Source organism: Coregonus clupeaformis, chromosome 4, assembly GCF_020615455.1.
Source record: "Coregonus clupeaformis isolate EN_2021a chromosome 4, ASM2061545v1, whole genome shotgun sequence".
Lineage (NCBI taxonomy): Eukaryota > Metazoa > Chordata > Actinopteri > Salmoniformes > Salmonidae > Coregonus > Coregonus clupeaformis.
Genome location: NC_059195.1, coordinates 18754567 through 18781408, shown reverse-complemented (window position 1 = coordinate 18781408; position 26842 = coordinate 18754567). Strand labels below are relative to the sequence as shown.

The following is a 26842-nucleotide window of genomic DNA, read 5'->3' as shown; positions in this document are numbered from 1 at the left end:
AAGCCCTGGATTTCTAATCCCTTGATATTATCGTTGGATCTGATTTTAATAGCTAACATCTCGATGGCCATAATAAATAGATATGCCGATAGTGGACAACCTTGTTTCACTCCTCTTGACAGTTTAAAACATTCTGAGAAATAGCCATTATTTACTATTTTACACATAGGGTTACTATACATGATTTTGACCCATTTTATAAGAGATTCTCCAAAATTGAAATGCTCCAGGCATTTATACAGTGGGGGAAAAAAGTATTTAGTCAGCCACCAATTGTGCAAGTTCTCCCACTTAAAAAGATGAGAGAGGCCTGTAATTTTCATCATAGGTACACGTCAACTATGACAGACAAAATGAGAAAAAATAATCCAGAAAATCACATTGTAGGACTTTTAATGAATTTATTTGCAAATTATGGTGGAAAATAAGTATTTGGTCAATAACAAAAGTTTCTCAATACTTTGTTATATACCCTTTGTTGGCAATGACACAGGTCAAACGTTTTCTATAAGTCTTCACAAGGTTTTCACACACTGTTGCTGGTATTTTGGCCCATTCCTCCATGCAGATCTCCTCTAGAGCAGTGATGTTTTGGGGCTGTTGCTGGGCAACACGGACTTTCAACTCCCTCCAAAGATTTTCTATGGGGTTGAGATCTGGAGACTGGCTAGGCCACTCCAGGACCTTGAAATGCTTCTTACGAAGCAACTCCTTCGTTGCCCGGGCGGTGTGTTTGGGATCATTGTCATGCTGAAAGACCCAGCCACGTTTCATCTTCAATGCCCTTGCTGATGGAAGGAGGTTTTCACTCAAAATCTCACGATACATGGCCCCATTCATTCTTTCCTTTACACGGATCAGACGTCCTGGTCCCTTTGCAGAAAAACAGCCCCAAAGCATGATGTTTCCACCCCCATGCTTCACAGTAGGTATGGTGTTCTTTGGATGCAACTCAGCATTCTTTGTCCTCCAAACACGACGAGTTGAGTTTTTACCAAAAAGTTCTATTTTGGTTTCATCTGACCATATAACATTCTCCCAATCCTCTTCTGGATCATCCAAATGCACTCTAGCAGACTTCAGACGGGCCTGGACATGTACTGGCTTAAGCAGGGGGACACGTCTGGCACTGCAGGATTTGAGTCCCTGGCGGCGTAGTGTGTTACTGATGGTAGGCTTTGTTACTTTGGTCCCAGCTCTCTGCAGGTCATTCACTAGGTCCCCCCGTGTGGTTCTGGGATTTTTGCTCACCGTTCTTGTGATCATTTTGACCCTACGGGGGGTGAGATCTTGCGTGGCGCCCCAGATCGAGGGAGATTATCAGTGGTCTTGTATGTCTTCCATTTCCTAATAATTGCTCCCACAGTTGATTTCTTCAAACCAAGCCGCTTACCTATGGGAGATTCAGTCTTCACAGCCTGGTGCAGGTGTACAATTTTGTTTCTGGTGTCCTTTGACAGCTCTTTGGTCTTGGCCATAGTGGAGTTTGGAGTGTGACTGTTTGAGGTTGTGGACAGGTGTCTTTTATACTGATAACAAGTTCAAACAGGTGCCATTAATACAGGTAACGAGTGGAGGACAGAGGAGCCTCTTAAAGAAGAAGTTACAGGTCTGTGAGAGCCAGAAATCTTGCTTGTTTGTAGGTGACCAAATACTTATTTTCCACCATAATTTGCAAATAAATTCATTAAAAATCCTACAATGTGATTTTCTGGAGAAAAACAATCTCAATTTGTCTGTCATAGTTGACGTGTACCTATGATGAAAATTACAGTCCTCTCTCATCTTTTTAAGTGGGAGAACTTGCACAATTGGTGGCTGACTAAATACTTTTTTTCCCCACTGTATATAAACCCCAGTCGTACTTTATCAAATGCCTTTTCGAAGTCTGCTATGAATATTCCACACCATGTTAACATTAATCCTAGATGATCAGAGATGGAGATAACGTGCAGTGCACCTACCTGGAGAGCTGATAAAGATAAGTTATTGATCCCGTTGGTGGGGTTGCTGGGGCAGGCTGAGGTGGTGGCTGGGGGATTAGGGGACAGGGAGGAGGGGGATTTGGGCCTGGTGGTCGAGGTGGACTGGGGGGAGAAGGTCGGAGGGGTGGTGGTGGAGCTGGTGGTGACAGAGGACTCGTCACAGGGGGAGCGGGGCAGCAGGCTGAACCAGTGGCCACTCTTCTCCGTCAGCACCCTGAACAGCTGGTCGTCGGGCTGGAGCTGTTGCTGTTGTAGGGGACTGGATGACATCTTCCCTGGGCTGCTGTTGCTGCTGAGGTAGGGCGGGCTGAAGAGAGCTGTGGAAGGCTCCGCTTTCACCTCCGGATACAGCGGAGAGGGAGCTGCACAGGGGCTGCTGGGTAGTGTAGTCTGAGTGGTGGGGTGGATAGGGGAGAACACTGTGGTGGGGACTTTGACAGGACTACAGCTCTGACTGTGAGGGTGGTTGTCTGAATCCGGGGACATCTTGGCCACCTCCAGGAGTTTGCTGAGTTTGGAGAAGGAGCTAGGCTTCTGGAGGAAGAGGTTGAGGGTGTGTTTGTCTGGCGTGGCCATGTCGCTGTCAGTGCTCCCCTCCAGGTTGGATGCCCCTGGCCTCCCCTCCACCTCTGGCCTCCTTTCCACCTCCTCCTCCTCCTCCTTCACGTGGACCAGCTCTGTGCTCCTCAGTCTCTCCCTCTCAAGCTCCTCTGCTCCTGGAAAACACACTCCTATCAATATCCACAGCATCACAGTTAACCAGACTCCCTACATAGTACATTCTACATGGCCATGTTCTTCCTGACAATACTTAAGTAATCTGAAGGCAGGTCACAGGAAGAAGAAGCTGAATTGTGTTAGCCTGAACTATAATGTCCCAACAGTGAGTAACAAGTGCGGTGCCCATATCTTATGCCAGTGTTTTGAGTTTTACCTTTGCCACTCCTTATGCCCTCCACAAAGATGCCCCCGCACTGTGGCAGCACCCAGTATCGGCGCTTGTAGCGGTCCTGGCCGAACATCATGGAGCGCAACGAGTGGGACGACTCAAACAGCTTCCGTCTGATCTGACTCTGTTGCTAGAGAGAGAAAACACAAAGTGTATCAACGCTGAGGCCTGTTCTGCCCGGAAACTGAACCTCATAAAATAAATCCCTCTGATCCCATTGGTTATCAAAATCCCTTTACCTTGGTTAATTTTTCAATCTGTTTCTCCAGCTCCTCTACACTGGCTGTCTGGTCCCCGTCATCCTGGATGGAAAGATCACATTCATTTGAATCCAGAGGGGAGGCTGACATTTACAATACACAAACAGTGACTTACACCATGTCCCAAATGGCACCCTATTGCCTATGTAGCGCACAACTATTAACCGGGGCCCATAGGGAATAGGGTGCCATTTGGGACACATCCATTGTCATTTGGTTCAGTGGATAGATCCTGTGGAAAGGTGACGGCACCAACCTCATCCTCACAGGTTTCCACTTTCTTCCCTTTCTTCCCTCGCTCCTCCTCCTCCTCCTCCTCTTCGTCATCTTCATCTCCCTGGTCCTCACTATCCTCGTCATCATCCTCGTCCTCCTCGCTGTCCCCTCCTTTCCTCTTGCGTTTGCGTCCGGGGGTGGGTGTCCCCAGGGACTGGGTCTCCTCTCCTCCCATACCGCTGTCCCTCTTCCCCGTCTTCTTGGCATGGATGGTCCTCAGCCTGGAACAAGACAACAAGCAGGGGCATATGAATGTCAAATGTTTTCCTAAGCTACTAGATAGTTTGTGTGTATGTATTGATATCTAGGCTACGTGTGCCTTTAAAAAATGGTTTTATGTAGTTCTGTTCTTGTCTATTAATGTTCGGTATTATGTCATGTTTCATGTTTTGTGTGGACCCCAGGAAGAGTAGCTGCTGCTTTTGCAACAGCTAATGGGGATCCTAATAAAATACCAAATTTGAAAAGCTTAAAACATTGAACACATTAAAATCAACACCTACTAAAAAGTTTGTCCTAATACACTTCACAAAATGAAGGAGAGGGAAAACAGACAATTCTATTACGATTGCTTTTATTTTTCACTGTACACTAGTGTATCCCATTAGTTAACACAGATCCATTATTGAATGAACACACAGCCCTCTCCTAAGTGCCCCTTGAGATGATGCAGGTACTCACTTGCGAAGCGTGCCCTCGATGACCCACTTGTCCCTTCTCAGGTTGGTCATGTGATCGATGTTCTTGTCGATTTCACTGTAAAGAAGCACGAAGCACCGACTTCAGTCAAACTGGCTTTGATTAAAAAAATTATAATATTAACAACTGTCCAAAGTGAAGTAAGGTGAGGTAAGGCTTTGGTTGCAGTTTTACTTGAGCAACAGGGCTGTATTTCAAAGCATCGCAACTTCTGTCACATGAGTTTAACTCAGATACAGGCAGTCACTTGAAAAGGGTTTCAGGTTTGATGCAACACAATGAAACGCTCCATGTCAACACAGCTCTTTCTTTTGATATTGGTAGTAGAACATTAAAAATGCAAGTCCCAATGAATAAAACAAGACTATATCCAGCAAAACCAAAGATGAGCAAAACATGCATAAATCCGTTTAATAAATCTGTGCTCAGAATAACTTAATCATTTTTGTATGGACCCTGAACAACATAATCAACAAAGTAGTTTCCCACATGCAAGCCAAAGCACTTGATTTAACTTGACATTTAATAATTTGTCTAAATAACAGAACTGATCAGTGTTGTTATCTAGATAGCAGGCCAGACTACTGTAACTAGCGTTCAGTGTACTCTCACCTGACCACACTCTTACTGCAGGACAGCTCGTTGACAAGGAAGGCCAGGACGGAGGCCTTCTGTGTGGGTGTGTGGGCTTGGAAGGCCTTGGTCTTAAGACTGGCCGTGACCTCCCCTAGCTCTGTCTGCAGCTCCATCCCGCCACAGTGAGCCTCCATGTAGATCTGCAGTACCTCCGACACGTTGTCCTGGTTGATGCCCACGTTAGCCAGGTGGTCTCCCAGGGCTGTCTTGGTCTGGGGGGGCAGAGAGGGGGACGGGGGACAGTGAAATATATTTTCTAAGGTATTTTCAAGTTTGATTGACAGGTTTAGGATAGAGATGTGGATATAAGAGAGAGGGATACAGCAGAGATAGTGAGTGGCGGAACGAGGGATCGAACCGCTGCCTCCAGGGGTATCATGGTCCGAGAGCGGCAGGACTACTACTAGACCAGCCCCTGGCACGGAAGGGGCACAGTTAGAGGGGAATACATGCTTCTCTTTTCAGGGATACATTTTCCCTCAATGTCGACTGAGGCTCCATAATAGGCGACAGTCAGCTGGGTTCATTGAAGAAATAATGGAAAGCCACATAAAAGCGTGACTAAGCCCTGTAGATTAGCATAGAGAGAAATTGCTTTGGGGATGAATTATACATTTGGGGGTTCTAACTGTGGAAGCTGTATTAAGAGCTATAAACACTGATACCCTCCAAAACAGATAAGCCCCTTCATTTAGCCTCACAGAGCCAGAGATATTGATAATGCCCTACTTGTGTGTTCTGATTAGAGTAGGGCTTCTCGTCTTTAGTTCTGCAGTGCTGTGAGTGCAGCCCTCTGAGCTGTGGATACTGAATACAGTATGAAGGCAGATTGGAATATACTGTACAGCAGCTGTGTGGATGTGCCTTTTAGTGTGTCTGAATGTGCGATAAGAATGTGTGTGTATGTCTATGCTGTGATTGCTCTCACCCGGTGTCCTGGGGGCAGTCCTGGGTCACACACCACAGCAGAGAGCATACGAACCAGCAGGTCCTGGACCTGTCCCATGCTGTCTCCCAGGTTGAGCAGGCCCTCCTGCAGCACACTCAGGTTGGGAACATGGGCATTCACGTCAAAGCCCAGCACCTTCCCAAAGCTCCGCAGGAACTGCATCACCATCAGGCAGTCAGAGAAGCTGTTTCCTGGTAGAAACAGGCCAGGAATACGGGATAACTCCGGGAGAAGCTGGGAGGGGAGGACGGAAAATATGAAATTACACATACTTACATCTAACTATGGTAGTGTGAAGTGCACCTGTTGTTATAATTTCAAAATGTAAAAAGTAGTGAATAGTGCCATTTTACAGAACATTCTTGAGACAAAACCAACTCAGTGACCTTGTGGTTAGAGGGATATTGGAAGGTTGTGAGTTCAATCCCTGGCCGAGTCATACCAAAGACTGTAAAAATGGGACCTGATGCGTCTCCGCTCCGCACTCAGCATTAAGGAGATAGATTGGGGGTAAGGCCCTGTGATAGACTAGTGTCCTGTCCAGGGGGTGTACTTGTACATCAAGCTGCCTCATGCTACAGAAACAGGAAATAGGCGGCTTCTGCCCTAGGAGACGTTCCGGCTCACACAAGCGAAGGCTTGTGCAAGGCTACTTACTTTAGAAAAAATCTTTCAATGCTGCAAATTCAAGTAGGGATAATTTTGCTTGACTCGTATGGAGTGAGGTTTAGTGAGAGCCGTATGTAGAGAGGGTTGATGTGATGTGTGATATACAGTATAGTAGAAAATGGATCCTCCTGGAGCTGGTTATCCAGGGGTTCAGTGATCTGTCTGGTGGAAATCCTGAGTAAGTAGCACTCCGAAATCCTCTGGTCAGTGTTATGAGACAAGCAGCCACTCGATGGCAGTATTCTAACCTGTCTGTGCTCAAGTCACCTTCATGTAATCCAATATGGATTATCCTGTAATGTCATCAGTAAAATGATGCTTGTAGCAGAGATTTAGTCAGAGGCAAAGCCATGCATACATGTATTTTATGCTATAAAGCACTGGTGTAATTCATAATACAATCATCATATGTATTAAAATAACAGACAAATCAGTGATCAAATGTGGTCAACATGAACAATTTCTGGGTATGATATCAGTCTTAATACAAATTCGTCCCACATCTCCCTTTCAGCTGGAGAACTAAACTATGATCGCCTATGAATAGTGAATACCTTGTGATCTGCTAAGCACATGTCTTCATTTGGCTTCTTCAGTTCCTTGGCAATTTCCAGTTCCAGTCTTCTAAGCTCCAATTTCCGCTCCTTGTTTAACCGTTTCTTATCCTTCTTCTCCTGCTTTAAGCGCTCCCGCTCCTAGGGTCCAAATTACAGACCAAGTTAACAGTGCATGCTATCGGCACCGTTGCAGACAATCGTGTTAAGGATTATGTCATTACAATTCAGCCCAACACTAGGCCTTCCTTGCTTAGAAATTGCCGCACTTTCACAGAAGACTGCTTAGGGCCCGGTTCTCTCTTTTATTCACACTCCATATAGTTCAAAAGAAGACAAAAAAAAAAGTTGAAGGAGGAAATGCGGAGAGGAGGCAATAACCATATGCCTGTTGTAACAGTTTGAAGAAGAAGTGGTCAAGTTGTGAATCACACACCTCTGCTTTCTTACGGGCGTCCATGGCCTTCATCAGCATCATGTGCTGCCTCCGCCTCTCCCTCTCCTGACAGAACACACACACACACACACGCGCACACACACGCGCACGCACACGCACACACACACACACACACACAGCCTCAACACAGAGGGGACACTTCATATAGACAACAAACAGCAGCTTACTATGACAACATGTAGAGAGTATAGTAGGAAAAATAGACAACAAATATAAGTATGGCCATCGTTCTGAACATTATAGCGGAGGTTCAGAGGGCAATATAATGAACAACCAAAAAGCAAAAAGGGCAAAGCAACGGGTATGAGGGCGGTGTCAACAGAAAGCGTAAGCTTGAAGTTAGAATCGGCTTCAATGTGTCTGAATATGCTGGCAAGCAAAGTGCTGGTAATTCTACAACCATCTAAGAACTAAACAGGCAGCGTTGTATTATACTGTGTTATAAAGTTGCTATGGTTTGTCATTCTCTATTGACTGGTGAAAAAGCTAAAACAAAATACCTTCATATATCAGAACGCAAATAATACAGAAAACAAGTTACTTCTCACAAATATAGTCATGGATTCAATTAGAGATTAGGTGAGTACTGAGGGCACTCCTGCTCAGTATGACATGGGTTTAAAGCAATGCTATATTGCCTGTCTTTGATAAGTACAGTGCCTTCGGAAAGTATTCAGACCCCTTGACTTTTTCCACATTTTGTTACGTTACAGCCTTATTCTAAAATTGATTAAATTTGTTTTTTCCCCTCATCAATCTACACACAGTACCCCATAATGACAAAGCAAAAACAGGTTTAGAAATGTTTGCTAATTTATCAATTTAAAAAACGGAAATATCACATTTACGTAAGTGATTACAGCATTGAGTCTTCTTGGGTATGACACTACAAGCTTGGCACACCTGTATTTGGGGAGTTTCTTCCATTCTTCTCTGCAGATCCTCTTCATCTCTGTCAGGTTGGATGGGAAGCGTTGCTGCACAGCTATTTTTAGGTCTCTCCAGCGCTGTTCGATCGGGTTTAAGTCTGGGCTCTAGCTGGGCCACTCAAGGACATTCAGAGACTTGTCCCAAAGCCACTGCTGCGTTGACTTGGCTGTGTGCTTAGGGTCGTTGTCCTGTTGGAAGGTGAACCTTCGCCCCAGTCTGAGGTCCTGAGCGCTCTGGAGCAGGTTTTCATCAAGGATCTCTCTGTACTTTGCTCCGTTCATCTTTGCCTCGATCCTAACTAGTCTCCCAGTCCCTGCCGCTAAAAAACATCCCCACAGCATGATGCTGCCACCACCATGCTTCACCATAGGGATGGTGCCAGGTTTCCTCCAGACGTGACGCTTGGCATTCAGGCCAAAGAGTTCAATCTTGGTTTCATCAGACCAGAGAATCTTGTTTCTCATGGTGTGAGAGTCTTTAGGTGCCTTTTGGCAAACTCCAAGCGGGCTGTCATGTGCCTTTTACTGAGGAGTGGCTTCCGTCTGGCCACTACCATAAAGGTAGAGTGCTGCAGAGATGTTTGTCCTTCTGGAAGGTTCTCCCATCTCCACAGACTAACTTTAGAGCTCTGTCAGAGTGACCATCGGGTTCTTGGTCACCTCCCTGACCAAGGCACTTCTCCCCCGATTTATCAGTTTGGCCGGGCGGCCAGCTCTAGGAAGAGTCTTGGTGATTCCAAACTTCTTCCATTTAAGAATGATGGAGGCCACTGTGTTCTTGAGGACCTTCAATGCTGCAGAAATTTTTTGGTACCCTTCCCCAGATCTGTGCCTCGACACAATCCTGTCTCGGAGCTCTACGGACAATTCCTTTGACCTCATGGCTTGGTTTTTGCTCTGACTGTCAACTATGGGACCTTATATAGACAGGCGTGTGCCTTTCCAAATCATGTCCAATCAATTGGATTTACCACAGGTGGACTCCAATCAAGTTGTAGAAACATCTCAATGGAAACAGGATGCGCCTGTGCTCAATTTCGAGTCTCATAGCAAAGGGTCTGAATACTTATGTAAATAAGGTATTTCTGTTTTTCATTTTTAATAAATTTGCAAACATTAAAAAAAAACTTTTTTCACTTTGTCATTATGGGGTATTGTGTGTAGATTGCAGAGGATTTGTTAATTTTTGTATCCATTTTAGAATTAGGCTGTAATGTAACAAAATGTGGAAAAAGGGAAGGGGTCTGAATACTTTCCGAAGGCACTGTAGGTTTGTGTGCAAAGGCAGAACTAAATTTTCAATATGAAACAACAAACACGTCAACAAAAAGATGAATGAAAATGTTTCCGTGAGGTTGGTGATTTAAACTGATATCAACAAGCAGGAGAAAAGCTGGTGATGGACGGGTCTGTTTTGTCAGGTGGCAAATTGGACAACTGCAACATACACTACATTGACTTTTACAACTGGATTTCAAGCACTTACATTCACTCGAAAAACAAAAACAATGGATGTCAAGTCTTTAGGACCATGAAAGTGTGCATTGCTCCCCTTAATGCAATCTGAAAGAGTCAAGAAGTTCTTGACTATTTGCGCTGTTTTTGAGCAAATAGAGCAAGACACTTTGCTCGAAAGCCATGCAGAAGAATGCAGTATGACGGCAGCCAGTGCTACACTTTATGCATTGCTATGACAACCATATCACAACCAATATCACGATGCGGTGTTAGATGTACAAAAATAAACATACCCATACCATATCTAGTCTATGCCTCTCCAACTCCTGGTAGAAAGAGTTGGCAAAGTATTATGAAACAGAAATCACAGGCTCATATAAACCACGTCCATATAAGAAGAACCCCCCCACCCCAAGAAGAGTGACAAGCTAGGGTCATAAAAACTGAAATTAACAAAGCGACATTGAGAATTGAACAGGGAACTGTGAAGTAGCTATATAAATAAATTGCCCTTTTCCAAAAATATTCCAGTAGAATTGAAAGTGGAAATAGTCTTTGGGCATCATGTAGTGCAGGAGAGCGATGCCTACCTGGTGCTTCAAAATGACTGCCTGCTGCCTTCGCATCTCCTTCTCCTTTAAAAGGGGAAAAGATAAACATTCAAAATCCAAAACATACCCCTCATTTCCATCATTTAAAAAATGCAGCTGATACAAATGGATGAGATTTCTCTATTTTATTCGACAGGAAGTTCAAATCCCTCACTAATCTGATTGACAGACAGACATAAAGAGCCTGGGCAGGTTGGAACTAATGTGAAATGGAAATGCCATAGCCATTTCTAGACACGTGCAGGAAGCAGAGACAGAATGCACTGTCCTTTATGACACTGATTAACATGGAAAAGGTCTGCTCTGGGTGTCAAGGAGATTTCCCTAAACCCGGAGAAGCAGTCCCTTGGAGGCAATGAGGTGCAAGGAGGAGATTGGGAATCGGGAAGAGAGAGGTTGTATGACCTGAGGCAAACAGTGGGAGGAGTGGGCCACAAATTAATGGTTGATTCTTTTAACAGGACATCTAAACTAACCTTCATTCGTTTCTCAGCCTCCATTATTTTGGCATTTGCCGATTCTTCTTTCTTTTTCCTTTTAGTCTGTGCATGCAAAACAGGTCTACAGGTCATGCAACAGAACAACCGACAGATTCAACACCTCGTGCAACAGCACATGTACTATACGCCGATAGGCAGTATATAAATACAGTAGGCAGACAGAAATACACAGACAAATCCATTTGTGCTCGTGTATGATTAGGCTTAGCAGTAGTTCCTACTAGAAGCTAATTGTGAATTCCTGTCAGGTGGAAGGGCTATAATGTTTCATTGTTTGATTAACTAAAATCAAGACAATTTTCACGAATAACAAACATGCAGGGCTAGACACAAAATATAGATTGTTTTGGTTCTACTAACTACACTAACTAACACTATCAAGGCAATGAGGTAACTATATGTCCAACATAGATAGAAGCAGAAAGAGGATGGTATATTTCCCATGTATCCTAAAATTCATCCAGAAATTATATTTGTAATGTTTTTCGTATATTTATTAAAACTTGTCCCACTCGCAGCATACAGTTGCTGGCAACGTCAAGCATAAAATATTGTAATCTTGTGCATTGAGATAATTATTTCCTCCCATTAACACTAAAAAGACAAACTTGTTTTAGTGCTTATAAAATACCAGCAGCCAGTCTGAATAAATTAAGCCACATTTCAATATGTAATTACAAGCAGAGAGGAATCCTGTTAAGAGCAACTTGCCAACCGTGTCAACTGAAATTTGATTTAGTAAAGCTAAAATACTTTGGAGCTTCTATTAGCGCTGTGCATGAAAAATAGCTGTTTCTCCTCCTCGTGCTAAACTGTTAGCGACTATTGTCTTAGAGATGGTATTTTGTGTCGAATCCCACCACGGTCTGAGGAGATTTTATTATTCAATGGCACTTTGTGAAAAACCAATTAAGCATTAGTCACATGAAGTAGGAGACAGAACTGAAAAAGTGCAACCACATAATTTAGAAAAGTCCTACCAACAGCAAAAAGGAATCTTTCTGTAATAACGCTTTGGACCAACCTCTAGAATCTGCTGCGCTCGGAGCTCCTTCTCCATTTGAATTTGCTGAATGCGCTTGATCTTCTCCTGGTAAAAGGATGGGGGAGATCAAATGAATTAAATCTACAGTCATGCATGTTAGAACAGGGGGCCTGTATAAGTAGTTTTATGGAGATTAAGACAGTGTAGCATCTTGAAGGTTAGCATCTTCCCTTTAGAGAAGATTTCAAAGCATTTAACTCTGCTTGGGATCTTTTCACCCTGGAAGAAAACACTCCTGAATGTCATGTGTGTTTGAAGCTTTCCAATCAAAAACACCTTCAATCAATCAATTTTATTTTATATAGCCCTTCTTACATCAGCTAATATCTCGAAGTGCTGTACAGAAACCCAGCCTAAAACCCCAAACAGCTAGTAATGCAGGTGTAGAAGCACGGTGGCTAGGAAAAACTCCCTAGAAAGGCGAAAGCCTAGGAAGAAACCTAGAGAGGAACCAGGCTATGAGGGGTGGCCAGTCCTCTTCTGGCTGTGCCGGGTGGAGATTATAACAGAACCATGCCAAGATGTTCAAAAATGTTCATAAGTGACAAGCATGGTCAAATAATAATCAGGAATAAATCTCAGTTGGCTTTTCATAGCCGATCATTAAGAGTTGAAAACAGCAGGTCTGGGACAGGTAGGGGTTCCATAACCGCAGGCAGAACAGTTGAAACTGGAATAGCAGCAAGGCCAGGCGGACTGGGGACAGCAAGGAGTCACCACGGCCGATAGTCCCGACGTATGGTCCTAGGGCTCAGGTCTCTCAGTTGGCTTTTCATAGCCGATCATTAAAGAGTTGAAAACAGCAGGTCTGGGACAGGTAGGGGTTTCGTAGCCGCAGGCAGAACAGTTGAAACTGGAATAGCAGCAAGGCCAGGCGGACTGGGGACAGCAAGGTGTCATCATGCCCGGTAGTCCTGACGTATGGTCCTAGGGCTCAGGTTCTCAGAGAGAAAGAGAGAACGAGAGAATTAGAGAGAGCATACTTAAATTCACACAGGACACTGGATAAGACAGGAGAAGTACTCCAGGTATAACCAACTAACCCCAGCCCCCCGACACATAAACTACTGCAGCATAAATACTGGAGGCTGAGACAGGAGCGGTCCGGAGACACTGTGGCCCCATCCGAAGAAACCCCGGACAGGGCCAAACAGGAAGGATATAACCCCACCCACTCCGCCAAAGCACAGCCCCCGCACCACTAGAGGGATATCCCCAACCACCAACTTACAATCCTGAGACAAGGCCGAGTATAGCCCACAGAGGTCTCCACCACAGCACAAACCAAGGGGGGGCGCCAACCCAGACAGGAAGATCACGTCAGTAACTCAACCCACTCAAGTGACGCACCCCTCCCAGGGACGGCATGAAAGAGCACCAGCAAGCCAGTGACTCAGCCCCTGCAACAGGGTTAGAGGCAGAGAACCCCAGTGGAGAGGGGAACTGGCCCGGCAGAGACAGCAAGGGCTGTTCGTTGCTCCAGCCTTTCCGTTCACCTTCACACTCCTGGGCCAGACTACACTCAATCATATGACCTACTGAAGAGATAAGTCTTCAGTAAAGACTTAAAGGTTGAGACCGAGTCTGCGTCTCTCACATGGGTAGGCAGACTGTTCCATAAAAATGGAGATCTATAGGAGAAAGCCCTGCCTCCCGCTGTTTGCTTAGAAATTCTAGGGACAATTAGGAGGCCTGCGTCTTGTGACCGTAGCGTACGTATTGGTATGTACGGCAGGACCAACTCGGAAAGATAGGTAGGAGCAAGCCCATGTAACGCTTTATAGGTTAACAGTAAAACCTTGAAATCAGCCCTTGCCTTAACAGGAAGCCAGTGTAGGGAAGCTAGCACTGGAGTAATATGATCAAATTTCTTGGTTCTAGTCAGGATTCTAGCAGCCGTATTTAGCACTAACTGAAGTTTATTTAGTGCTTTATCCGGGTAGCCGGAAAATAGAGCATTGCAGTAGTCTAACCTAGAAGTAACAAATGCATGGATTAATTTTTCTGCATCATTTTTGGACAGAACATTTCTGATTTTTGCAATGTTACGTAGATGGAAAAAAGCTGTCCTTGAAACAGTCTTGATATGTTCGTCAAAAGAGAGATCAGGGTCAAGAGTAACACCGAGGTCCTTCACAGTTTTATTTGAGACGACTTTACAACCATCTAGATGAATTGTCAGATTTAACAGAAGATCTCTTTGTTTCTTGGGACCTAGAACAAGCATCTCTGTTTTGTCCGAGTTTAAAAGTAAAAAGTTTTCAGCCATCCACTTCCTTATGTCTGAAACACAGGCTTCTAGCGAGGGCAATTTTGGGGCTTCACCATGTTTCATTGAAATGTACAGCTGTGTGTCATCCGCATAGCAGTGAAAGTTAACATTATGTTTTCGAATAACATCCCCAAGAGGTAAAATATATAGTGAAAACAATAGTGGTCCTAAAACGGAACCTTGAGGAACACCGAAATGTACAGTTGATTTGTCGGAGGACAGACCATTCACAGAGACAAACTGATATCTTTCCGACAGGTAGGATCTAAACCAGGCCAGAACTTGTCCGTGTAGACCAATTTGGGTTTCCAGTCTCTCCAAAAGAATGTGGTGATCGATGGTGTCAAAGGCAGCACTAAGGTCTAGTAGCACGAGGACAGATGCAGAGCCTCGGTCTGACGCCATTAAAAGGTCATTTACCACCTTCACAAGTGCAGTCTCAGTGCTATGATGGGGTCTAAAACCAGACTGAAGCATTTCGTATACATTGTTTGTCTTCAGAAAGGCAGTGAGTTGCTGCGCAACAGCTTTTTCTAAAATTTTTGAGAGGAATGGAAGATTCGATATAGGCCGATAGTTTTTTATATTTTCCGGGTCAAGGTTTGGCTTTTTCAAGAGAGGCTTTATCACTGCCACTTTTAGTGAGTTTGGTACACATCCGGTGGATAGAGAGCTGTTTATTATGTTCAACATAGGAGGGCCAAGCACAGGAAGCAGCTCCTTCAGCAGTTTAGTAGGAATAGGATCCAGTATGCAGCTTGAAGGTTTAGAGGCCATGATTATTTTCATCATTGTGTCAAGAGATATAGTACTAAAACACTTAAGTGTCTCTCCCGATCCCAGGCCCTCGCAGAGCTGTGCAGATCCAGGACAGCTAAGCCCTGGAGGAATACGCAGATTCAAAGAGGAGTCCGTAATTTGCTTTCTAATGGTCATGATCTTTTCCTCAAAGAAGTTCATGAATTTATCACTGCTGAAGTGAAAGCCATCCTCTCTTGGGGAATGCTGCTTTTTAGTTAGCTTTGCAACAGTATCAAAAAGAAATTTTGGATTGTTCTTATTTTCCTCAATTAAGTTGGAAAAGTAGGATGATCGAGCAGCAGTGAGGGCTCTTCGGTACTGCACGGTACTGTCTTTCCAAGCTAGTCGGAAGACTTCCAGTTTGGTGTGGCGCCATTTCCGTTCCAATTTCCTGGAAGCTTGCTTCAAAGCTCGGGTATTTTCTGTATACCAGGGAGCTAGTTTCTTATGACAAATGTTTTTCGTTTTTAGGGGTGCAACTGCATCTAGGGTATTGCGCAAGGTTAAATTGAGTTCCTCAGTTAAGTGGTTAACTGATTTTTGTCCTCTGACGTCCTTGGGTAGGCAGAAGGAGTCTGGAAGGGCATCAATGAATTTTTGTGTTGTTTGAGAATTTATAGCACGACTTTTGATGCTCCTTGGTTGGGGTCTGAGCATTATTTGTTGCGATTGCAAATGTAATAAAATGGTGGTCCGATAGTCCAGGATTTTGTGGAAAAACATTAAGATCTACAACATTTATTCCATGGGACAAAACTAGGTCCAGAGTATGACTGTGGCAGTGAGTAGGTCCAGAGACATGTTGGACAAAACCCACTGAGTCGATAATGGCTCCGAAAGACTTTTGGAGTGGGTCTGTGGACTTCTCCATGTGAATATTAAAATCACCAAAAATTAGAATATGATCTGCTATGACTACAAGGTCTGATAGGAATTCAGGAAACTCAGAGAGGAACGCTGTATATGGCCCAGGAGGCCTGTAAACAGTAGCTATAAAAGTGATTGAGTAGGCTGCATAGATTTCATGACTAGAAGCTCAAAAGATGAAAACGCCATTTTTTTTTTTGTAAATTGAAATTTGCTATCGTAAATGTTAGCAACACCTCCGCCTTTGCGGGATGCACGGGGAATATGGTCACTAGTGTAACCAGGAGGTGAGGCCTCATTTAACACAGCAAATTCATCAGGCTTAAGCCATGTTTCAGTCAGGCCAATCACATCGAGATTATGATCAGTGATTAGTTCATTGACTATGACTGCCTTTGAAGTGAGGGATCTAACATTAAGTAACCCTATTTTGAGATGTGAGGTATCACGATCTCTTTCAATAATGGCAGGAATGGAGGAGGTCTTTATCCTAATAAGATTGCTAGGGTGAACACCGCCATGTTTAGTTTTGCCCAACCTAGGTCGAGGCACAGACACAGTCTCAATGGGTATGGCTGAGCTGACTACACTGACTGTGCTATTGGCAGACTCCACTAAGCTGGCAGGTTGGCTAACAGCCTGCTGCCTGGCCTGCACCCTATTTCACTGTGGGGCTAGAGGAGTTAGAGCCCTATCTATGTTGGTAGATAAGAGGAGAGCACCCCTCCAGCTAGGATGGAGTCCGTCACTCCTCAGCAGGTCAGGCTTGGTCCTGTTTGTGGGTGAGTCCCAGAAAGAGGGCCAATTATCCACAAATGTTATCTTTTGGGAGGGGCAGAAAACAGTTTTCAACCAGCGATTAAGTGCTGAGACTCTGCTGTAGAGCTCGTCACTTCCCCTAACTGGGAGGGGGCCAGAGACAATTACTCGATGCCGACACATCTTTCTAGCTTTGAACAGATGCATCCGAAAAGTGATCTTTTGTAAATTACATGACACAATGGTTGTACTATATACAACTCCTTACCTGCTGCTTTAAAATCTTCACTCGCTCCTTATGTTTCCGCTTCTCCTCAGCAGCCATGATTGCTGAGAGATAGATAGAGAGAGTGAAACAGAGAAAGAAAGAAAACATTGAGATTAGGGTTATACTGTACTTGCTGTGTTATGGTAGAGAACAGGATGGCTTTGTCACAAAAGCAGCTTTCACAGTACAACAACACTAGCGTACTGTACCTTGTTGCTTCCTGGCTTCCTTGGCGGCTCGTGCCATGGCCTGCTTTTCAAGTTTCCTCATCATCTTGATCTGGGCTGCCTGCCGAGCCATCTCTGCAACAAAAGGAGAGATTTTTAGCGTTCATAGTCCTATAGGTTACAGAAGCATTACAGAAACCTCTGTGATTTTTGCAAGAACTGAACCCACCTTGAGCTTCCAGTTTGCGTAGAAGTTTGGCGTCTGGGAAGTCGGCCTCGCCGACGTTGGGGCGTCGGCCCTTTCTGCGCCTGGAATGCGGGCCCTCGTCACCCGTCCTCTGGTGCTCAGGGTTGGGGGGACGCCCGCGCCTCCCCTCCATGGCCAGGATACGAGGAATCACCTCCTCCTCGGTCAACAAGCTCCACTGCAAACCCTTCGGCAGGAGAGGGGAGAGAGGAGAGGGGGACAGCCAGTTAGAACCTTCAATTGACTTACACTGAGGTATGACTATCCTTGATATATATACAAATGTTCCTCTTGACTAAAGAAACTATTTTCAATCTTCAATTCATACATCTATGATGTGATTGCTGCCTTTAAGTATGAATCAATTCGACATCATGGAGTTATTCTTATTCAATTGTTGTTAATGTGCTCTATCTTGAAAACCTGACTGCTGACATGCAAAACATTTTGGGATTGTATTAACAGTGGACTAATGAACAAAATCCTAAACGATAGTGTCTGAATGAACCATCCCTTTAACTAGCTATTCCTCTGTACACTTGGCCTTGATATGACAATAGAGCAATTCAATGTTTCCTGTGAATGTAATGGTAACACATGATATACAGTACTTTAGGCTACGGATGACCCTGCTCTGTTGGTGGGAAAGAAAACGTTCAATAGATAGATTAGACAGTCACCTGGGGTCCTTCTCTGGCTTCATAGAAGTCACCGACCCTTATTTTTGCACTGAAGCTAAAATTATCACGTGTGATGTCACTTATTCCATTTCTGGACAGATACTACAAAGAAGAACATAATGAGGCTTTGGTGAGACAGACGATCAGTATTAATGCAAAGATTGTTATGTGTAAATTACAGTATCAGCAACTTTAATGGTTTTGGATGTAAATTATGTTTCTTGATCAAAATCTAGAGACAATGAAAATTGTAAACTACTCAACAATGAATATGTTATTAAATAACAAATTGTATTTAATAAAATGTATATTTTATTAATATGTAATAAATATGATTAAATAATACATCTATTAGGATTGATAGAAGAGAGAAAAGAGAGGTATAGTAGAGAGGATGTTCGTGACCTGTGAGGTTTGACCTTACCTTCATGACATCAGGGTACTGCCGGATCTTCTTCCCACACGGAGCGTAGTACACCACATCTCCCTGCAGACGGCCCACCACATTACGGATACGTGTCTCTCTCTGCCACCTAACATGGAGGGAGGTTTCAGTAACTCATGTACTGGAACTCACTCACATTCATTGGTCGGAGATAGCGATACAGTGCAGGTCCCATAAATCATGTACAGCACTAATGTTTTTTAGGCAGTAAAAGACAAGAGACTAGACAAGTGCTGTATAAATTGGACTGTATTGTAGCTATGTATTGTACCTTTGAAAGGTCCATGTATGGAAACTTTAACAGTTATTTGTTTTGTGCTACCACCTTTTACAGTATATTTTATTTTACATAATAATCTGTCAGCCAGAGTTGTTAGACTCTCTTCTCGTAGCTGCCAATCCTTCAGCAGATACCTAGATGTTGTTGAGGTCAACTATCTAAACGAGCCCGCTTACAGCTGTGCCTCTGTACTGCATGGCCTGGCTGCCCTGTATGACTCCAACAGTAATCAGACACTACTGGATGGACATATGCCAAGCGGAACACCACACCAAACTTCTCTCAGTGTGTCTGGACAGCTGCCATCTCCTAACAGAAAAGGCCTAGGGAATGCGTCCCAAATGGCACCCTACTCCCTACATAGTGCACAGTGGAGGCTGCTGAGGGGAGGACGGCTTATAATAACGGCTGGAACAGAGCAAATTGAATGGCATTAAACCATGTGTTTGATGGATTTGATACCATTCCACTTATCCCGCTCCAGCCATTACCATGAGCCCGTCCTCCCCAATTAAGGTGCCACCAGCCTCCTGTGATAGTCCACTACTTTTGACCAGAGACCTATGGGCCCTGGTCAATAGTGTACTATATAGGAAATAGGGTGCCATTTGGGATGCAACCTGGGTCTTCTGCAGAGCAGGGGACTGATATATAGGGCTTGTCACCTCTCTTTCCCCTCAGAACCTGCTGATGAGAAACATCCGTGGGAGATGAAAGACACCCTGATCAGTGCGGGGGGGGGGGGGAAGGGATAGAGGAAGGGAAGAAGGATGTGGCGTTGTTTACTGTACTCCCTCTAACCACCGTCTGTTGACGATGTCTCATCACTGCTCTGGAAAAAGGAACCTCACTGATTGGGGATCCACTATGATTTGGCTCCTTTGAGATGCTTTTAGTCATCACCATCCATGTTGTTTGAGGGACAGAGGAAATCAGAACACTATCATATCGTACTAGGGTTGTGTCAAAACTAACTGTGCCACCTACTGTACTGTACAGTGGATGGTACCAGTGACAGTCAGAGTAGTGTGTATTGTGTTATAGCTTACCCAAACGCTAGAGGCGTCCGCAGCTCCCTCTCATCTGTCACTCTCCTTCTCTTCCCTGATCCTGGGAGAAAGAGGGGACTCATTAGAACGGACAGATCCACTGTGACCCGAAACAAATGCAGAAACCCTGTCGTGTTGCCAGAGGTGCCCTTACTCTAAAATAAGAAAACCCTGCGTCAATTCAGCTACCCAGGGGGAAACAGTGGCTCGAAAACTCCACCCTCCATACAATTGGGCCTTCAAGAACATTTCAGACTGTTAGGTTCGATTGTTTTATTCAAAGAAACATTCACCACGGCAAAACCATAGGGTCCTTTTAACCACTTTTGCTTTTAAAAATGGCACATCAATGCAGCATTACTAATAGCTTGTCAAATTGACCATATCAAAACAGATATCAAGGAATAGAGCTAGGAATGATTATACAGGAATGGAATGAAAACTAAAAAGATTCCAGCATGCAGCATTTAGGAAAAAGAGACTCAGGCTACATCCCAAATGGAACTCTATTTCCCATTTAGTGTACTACTTTTGACCAGGACCCATAGGGCTCTGGTTAAAAGTACTGCACTACATAGGGAATAGGGTACCATTTGGGACGGGCCCTCAGACTGCAGTAATCACGTGGTCTGAGACAGTCCAGTGTTTTTGCTGCTACAATAACAGGTTAAACATATGCCAGCCAGGGTAAACTACAGACTCAAATGCCTGCTCTGGGTCATCAAAACAATGGATGCAAACACTTTCAACCAGAGATCTCATTTTGCTCTGAGAGATTAGCTGAACAATGTTTTCCTGGTGGGGAAAAAACCTGCCTTGTTTCCCCTGAACTGGACTGGGTGATCTGACTAAGCAAATGGAAGAAGGAGATAACAGTCTGCACATTTCCTCCCAAATGGCACCCTATCCTCTATATAGTACACTACTTTTGACCAGAATAGGGTGCCATTTGGGACGTAACCCATGAGAGTAGTGCACTGGTTAGAGAGCAGAGCAGAGCTGAGAGTTCCATTGGTACCTGGTGGAGTGGAGCAGAGAGTGTAGGAGGAGGAGGGGGTGCTGTGGTAGGCCAAGGCCCCAGAGCTGGTCACTATGGCTGGGGTGGGCAGGCCACTGGCTGCCTTAATGACCTGGAGGTTGAGCGGGGAGCAGCTGGCTGAGAGGCTGGAGGAGGTGTTGTTGAGTAGAGAAGAGGAACCTTTGGTGAGCTTCAGAGGGGTCCTCTCTGTATCCGGGTCCGTGGTGGCCTCGTTGCGGTCCTTCACGTCGTCCTCAGAGCCGTCCGAGTCGCTCTCCACATTACTCTCAGACTCTGCAGGGGACACCAGTGGGAGTGGAGGACTTGATAAGTCATATCTCAATTAACATTCATCTTGCATCAAACCACACATAGGCGTCAGCCCAAATGGCACCCTATTCCTTTTATTGTGCACTACATTCAAGTAGTGCACTTTGTAGGGAATAGGGTGCCATTTGGGACGCAAGACCCTAAAAACCACAGGCCTGTTGAAGGAAACGCTTTAGAGTATCTACTGAATCTGTATCTGACGAGGCGATTAAGCATTTAAAGTAACACCAGAATGAAGTGCTGTTCCCCCATTGCATTACATTAACGTGTTCAACTGACTAACCTGATAGGCTGTCGTCGGAATCCTCGTCATCATCTTCATCGTCATCTTCATCATCCTCTAAGGAGTCATCCGAGTCCTTGCTATTGGGGATGTCCGACTCTGTGCCCCGGAACAGCTCCACCAGAGACTGCACCAGGTGGGTCTGGGACTGGGAGACATCCTTCCCCTCGTGGAGAGCCTTGTGCTGGTCCTTGCTCTTCCCAGCTCTGTGGGCCAGGTCCGGTGAGGTAGAGGCCAGGCCTAGGGCTCCGGAGCTGTGCTCCTTGGTCCCAGTGCTCAGGTTGACAGGCATGGAGAAGGATGGGCTAGTGGCAGCCAGAAGGGACTTGTTGTGGGTGCTCTGACTGATGCCGCGAGGCTTGGTGATGAGGGCTAGGGGGGCATCCTGCACCGTGCTATGGATCACCCCATTGGGGTGGGGGCCCAGGAAGGAGGTGGCCAGGAACAGGTTGGAGTTATTGGTGTGTGGAGAAGGGAGCGTGTGACTGCTCAGGGTCTCTGGAGACAGTTTGGGCGGTGGTAGTGACGAAGATGATGAGTCAGCCATTTTATTTTTCTTCTGGCTCTTGAACAGATCCTGATGGGTCAGTGGCAGAGGGAAGGCATGTTTGAAGTGCTCTTGGGAGAGGAAGGGCTAAAGGAGAGATGAAGAAGAGAATGGAAGTAATTATACGGGACGTCAGTTATTTCCATTAATGCAGATTGTGAATGGAGGAGGTTGTAATAAGGAATGCACTTGTATTATTGCTCAGTGAGAATGACAATGAAGTATATTCAAAGCAAGTCAGTGTCGAAAAAGGTATACAAAGAACACAAAGCTGTTTGGCACAATCCTTGCTAATTTGTTCTGTTCAGTTTTCTGGGCTTAGCTGTCAACTTCCTTTTTTGAGATACCTCTACTAAACTCCAGCTGTACTAAAATCCCGTTGCAAAGGTCTTGTTATAGATTGACACGCTATCACCACTGTTCAGATTAACAATAATAATTGAATCCTTTGAAAAAGGACGGTTTTTCCATTTTGATAACAACGGGATAGCAACGGGCTTCCTAAAGCATTACTGAGTTAATTGCGTGTCAGCTTTAGTGAAGTATTTCCAATAAAGCTAACTGCATTGTCACTTTCAGTCGTGTACAAGGCGAGCCGACATGAAACACAATCAAACTGCTGATAACAGTGCTTAGACGTTTCATTTCCTGTGGAGAGGAACCCAGCTGACCTTTCCAAATCTGCACGTCAGAAACAATGATAGTCAAAAAGAAATGGGAGATATTAAATATCCATATCCGAAATTCTAAGGCGTGTTCGGCAAAAAAAGTATGTCAGCATTAAGACTTCATTCAAATAGTCTTCTTTTAATGAGTGGAAAACAGACCATTACACACACGTACAAAACAATGAAAAGGCAAATAATTTGCATACAGCAGAACACCAGACTCACCTGTTTCAATTTAAAGTTGTTGATGTGTAACAAGGTTTCATCCAAGAAGGTTCTGCCGCCCGCCTTCATACTGTCAGACAGGGTGGGGGGTTTGGGGGAGGCCGTTCGATATTTGGGTTTGTGTGAGGGCGAGAGGGTGGGTGGTTTGGGGGAGGAAGACAGAGAGGGAGGCTTGGACGAGGTGGACAGAGACAAGGGCTTAGGAGAGGAACTGAGGGGCTTATGTGAGGAGCAAAGGGAGAGGGGCTTGGGAGAGGAAGAGACCGCGTTGGGTTTGGGTGAAGCAGAAAGAGACAAGGGTTTGGGTGAGGAGGAGAGGGAGAAGGGTCTGGTGGGTTGAGGAGAAGATGAGGCCTCCCTGTGTGGTTGTGTGACCAGAGCCAAAGGTTTAGTACTGGCCCGCCCTGTGGCCTGGATCACACTGGTATGTTGCTTCAGTTCTTCCTCCCTGCTCCTGGACCTCTGGAAGACTAGGGCCATGGACTGAGGCAGCGCTGGGGGCTGTTGTGAGGGCTGGAGCGGGTAGTGGAGAGAGTGGAGAAAGGCCTCGTCTGGATGTTTCTGCAGCAGACCAGTCCGGCTGTCCCAAGCATCCCGAGCCTTCTCGCCTTCAGCGGCACGGGGTCTCTTCTTCTTGCTGTCGGCAGGGCTCTGTGTCAGGCCCTGAGAGAGAGAAGAGGGGGAGGAGTAGGAGAGATGAGGACAGTGCCATGTCAGCTCTGACTCACCCAGCCCACAACGACAGCCCTGATGGGCAGCAAGGTCGGACACCCAGCGCGCCACCCACCATTGGAGCTGCCTTTGACATTTAACTGAAATTCAAATTCATTCATTAAAATAATTTGATTATAGAGAGCATCACGGTGTGCTTAGAACAAAGAGGAAAGTAGAACAATTTCAAAAGACAAACCATACAGACATTTGATGTAAAAATAGTGTACGCATGAGTCCAGATATGGCTACTAAGTTCTAACAAGCCAACACGGACAGTTCGACCGTACCTTAAGTCTGAAAGTTAACGTGACAGTGAAACACACCTTAATCGTCCTCTTTACGCTCTCCTTCGCAGAGTTAGAATCATCGCTGTCGTTGCTCTGATCGTCGTCGTCTAGGTCATCTGAGTCACTGCTGTTCAACCCTTCGCTGGAGATATCAGAGGAGGACCCTGATTCGCTGTCACTGTTGCTGGACGACTCCAGCGGTTTCTTGCCGAGTTCCTTTAACGGGGAACAGTGATGGAGTCATTTCAGTCAATAGGGTAGCATAATACCATAGCAAACATCTCAGATGTCTCAATCCAACAAACTCATATCAGCTGCAGGGAGTCCAACTCAGTTCACCCATAAACCCACTGTAGCGCACGATCGATTGTCCCAAAAATGTCTGTCTAGATCGCATTCACCCTTGTGGGATACTAACACTGCCAGATATGTTTACCACAACCTAGTCCTTTTTTGGACATGTTTTTCCTGAGTAAGCCCTAATTATTATTAGTTGCCAGATTTGCGTTTGGTGTTTCCTACTAACTTTCTCTTTAGTTTTCTCCTTCACTTGGTTCATGTCCTGGTGGCTCTTGCGGATCTTGCCACTGCCGTTGTTGGTGCCTTTCAGTTTCTCTGTGTTCCCCTGTGTTGAGAACATAGTGGCGGTGGTGGAGCTTCCCCCGGACACAGTGGAGACACTGCTGCCATTCACTGCTCCATTCACTCCTATGGGCAGGACAAAACACACTGTTAGATAACTATGCATTAGGAACAACCATTTTAGTACAGTGAGCATGAGGAGGAAAATAATGGAGAGGACAAGAGAGTTCTGTAAAATGATGAGTTATCAGAAATTGCCAAAGCACTTACGAATAGGAAAAATCTCATTATATTAGTGAGAGGATCTCCCGGTTAACATATTCAGTCGTGAGACACCCGGCACCTGCTTACAACTGAATTATGCATTTACAAGGTCTTCCTATTGCCTCCAAGGTCAATTAAACATATTTGATATTGTACCTGTGCCCATAAGGACATCATTCTCTTTTATGGGGAAAAGTTCCTTGCTTCATTAAATTGCTTGCAGAGTAGGGAAAACATATGGCAGCAGTGTGTGTGTGTGTGTATGTGAGTGTGAGAACGTGAGTGAGTCTGTCTTTCTGTCCGTCTACCTTTGGCAGTGGCTCGTCCGTTCTTGCTGGGGGTGTGGGCCTGGAAGGGGCTGGGGTCGTGGTTCTGCTGGAGTTGTGGTAGGAACATGGGCGGGAGCCCCAGGAGATGGGGGAAGAAGGCTGCAGCTCCACGCCCCTGAGCCTCAGCTGCCCGCCACCATTCTGGGGTGTAGAGGGAGAGGGGAGAGAATCCATGCAGGCTGATTTCACAGTTATCTATGATGACACACTGTTTCAGACAGTCAGGGTTTCTGCTGTTCAACCTTTCTGTTTCTCTTTGAACAGAGATCTCAGCAGATGACCATTGGATTCCACTGACTGATTTCATCCCCTTTTATTGTAAACATGTTATGAATTTGTAAATTAAAAACAGACTATATGAGCTCATTCCAGAGGATGGCTCCACATTTGGATATTTCACAGCTGCAAAAACACAGCCTCGCAGAAACTCTCTTTCCCGTTAAAATGGCTAAAAGCAATTCAGAATGTTTGTTTCCTTCCTTCCTTCCTTCCTTCCTTCCTTCCTTCCTTCCTTCCTTCCTTCCTTCCCGCTTGATGAAGATGAAAACGACACTCCTGATTCATATGATTCTAGACTAGTACAACTAAATTAAATGTTTTTTTGTTAAGAACATTACAATGTCTAAAAAGTATGGTTTCATATTCACAAGCTCCGTATACTGTCTACTGTTCCTGAAGGCTAACCAAGACAATTTTCCTCTGAGTATGACAGCAAAAAAATCATGTAACGCCACAAAACATTTAACTTCAAAAGTGTGATAGTGTCCAATATTTTTTTCTCTGAGGTCAAGGTGGTCCTATGAACCTTCCCAATCTATAAACGTCACAGTCTGAATGCTGCCTATTGAACTGATGGACGATACCATAAAGGTGATGCATGCTAGCTGGGCTCTCTGTGGGAGTTGGCTGGGGCTAACCATACATTCTGGGAGCTCCCCGAAGGCAGAATGAATTACTGTGTTTGTGTACCAAAATGGGACCCTATTCCCTATGTAGTGCACTATTTCTTTCCGAATGGGCCCTGGTCAAAAGTAGTGCACTATATAAGGAATAGGGTCTTATATTTGGGATTCACAGTGTGAGGTACTGATGCATTTACAGCTTGTAAAATCCCTAACTAAACCACTGATTACTAGATTTAAACTTAGGATAGTGTATCTATTTTTGAAAGGATTGTACTCAATGCTACCCTACCTGGAAAGGCTCCCATACCTGGAAAGGCTCCTAGCTGGGAGTGAGCAGCCAAGACAGCAGACATCCCCAAGGACCCCAGGCCTCCAAACTCAGAGTGCCCTGAGCTGGTAGTGTACAGACCAAACGCTGGGTGGTTGGTGATGGGAAAGGCACTTGAGACTGTAGACATGTTGAAATGATGATCGCCCGCCGCCCGGAATAAGTCTCCTAGACGAGAAGGAAGTAGGAAGACGACAAATTGAAGTACGCGTACGATTTCAATAAAATATACATTAGCCATGTAGGTGAAATACCACAGCTAAATAATGAATCCGTATGATTGTTAATGTTTAATCTCGTGATGAAGTCTCCTTAAGGATCTGTTAGAACATCCTCTGGTTGAAAGAGAGAATGTTTTATGTATTATCAATACAGACGCTGGTTAGTGGGTGTAAAGGAAAAATACTCCAACAGATTCTGCTTGATCTGTTCAAACATGCTTTAGCAAATATGAGACATGGTTGTAAGAGGCTGTTGGGATTCTATTCAGAGAGAGATCATCATGCCTGGTGCTATTGCTAGTGTTTGAATACGACAATAGCAATAAACA

General features: G+C 44.9%; 1 protein-coding gene across 16 annotated transcripts in view; it reads right to left on the bottom strand.

Annotated features, from left to right (window-relative positions):
- LOC121551945 (bromodomain adjacent to zinc finger domain protein 2B-like) overlaps window positions 1-26842 on the bottom strand; it is a 92529-nt gene that overhangs the window by 14868 nt on the left and 50819 nt on the right. For 4 of the 16 annotated variants that reach the window (XM_045210407.1, XM_045210447.1, XM_045210441.1 and 1 more), the window contains exons 4-29: window positions 26254-26460; window positions 25039-25200; window positions 24411-24592; window positions 23921-24100; window positions 22884-23546; window positions 21444-22077; window positions 20831-21124; window positions 19813-19873; window positions 18463-18571; window positions 18039-18140; window positions 17341-17545; window positions 17154-17246; window positions 16945-17006; window positions 11957-12022; window positions 10909-10974; window positions 10412-10456; window positions 10115-10147; window positions 7414-7479; window positions 6978-7118; window positions 5734-5988; window positions 4782-5017; window positions 4152-4226; window positions 3451-3691; window positions 3174-3236; window positions 2920-3064; window positions 1965-2701 (exon numbers count right to left, since the gene is read on the bottom strand). In XM_045210407.1, the coding sequence (XP_045066342.1) occupies window positions 1965-2701; window positions 2920-3064; window positions 3174-3236; window positions 3451-3691; window positions 4152-4226; window positions 4782-5017; window positions 5734-5988; window positions 6978-7118; window positions 7414-7479; window positions 10115-10147; window positions 10412-10456; window positions 10909-10974; window positions 11957-12022; window positions 16945-17006; window positions 17154-17246; window positions 17341-17545; window positions 18039-18140; window positions 18463-18571; window positions 19813-19873; window positions 20831-21124; window positions 21444-22077; window positions 22884-23546; window positions 23921-24100; window positions 24411-24592; window positions 25039-25200; window positions 26254-26460 (5123 nt within the window). The remainder of the gene's footprint in view (window positions 1-1964; window positions 2702-2919; window positions 3065-3173; window positions 3237-3450; window positions 3692-4151; window positions 4227-4781; window positions 5018-5733; window positions 5989-6977; window positions 7119-7413; window positions 7480-10114; window positions 10148-10411; window positions 10457-10908; window positions 10975-11956; window positions 12023-16944; window positions 17007-17153; window positions 17247-17340; window positions 17546-18038; window positions 18141-18462; window positions 18572-19812; window positions 19874-20830; window positions 21125-21443; window positions 22078-22883; window positions 23547-23920; window positions 24101-24410; window positions 24593-25038; window positions 25201-26253; window positions 26461-26842) is intronic. The other 12 variants (XM_045210415.1, XM_045210448.1, XM_045210433.1 and 9 more) reach the window with 10 other exon arrangements.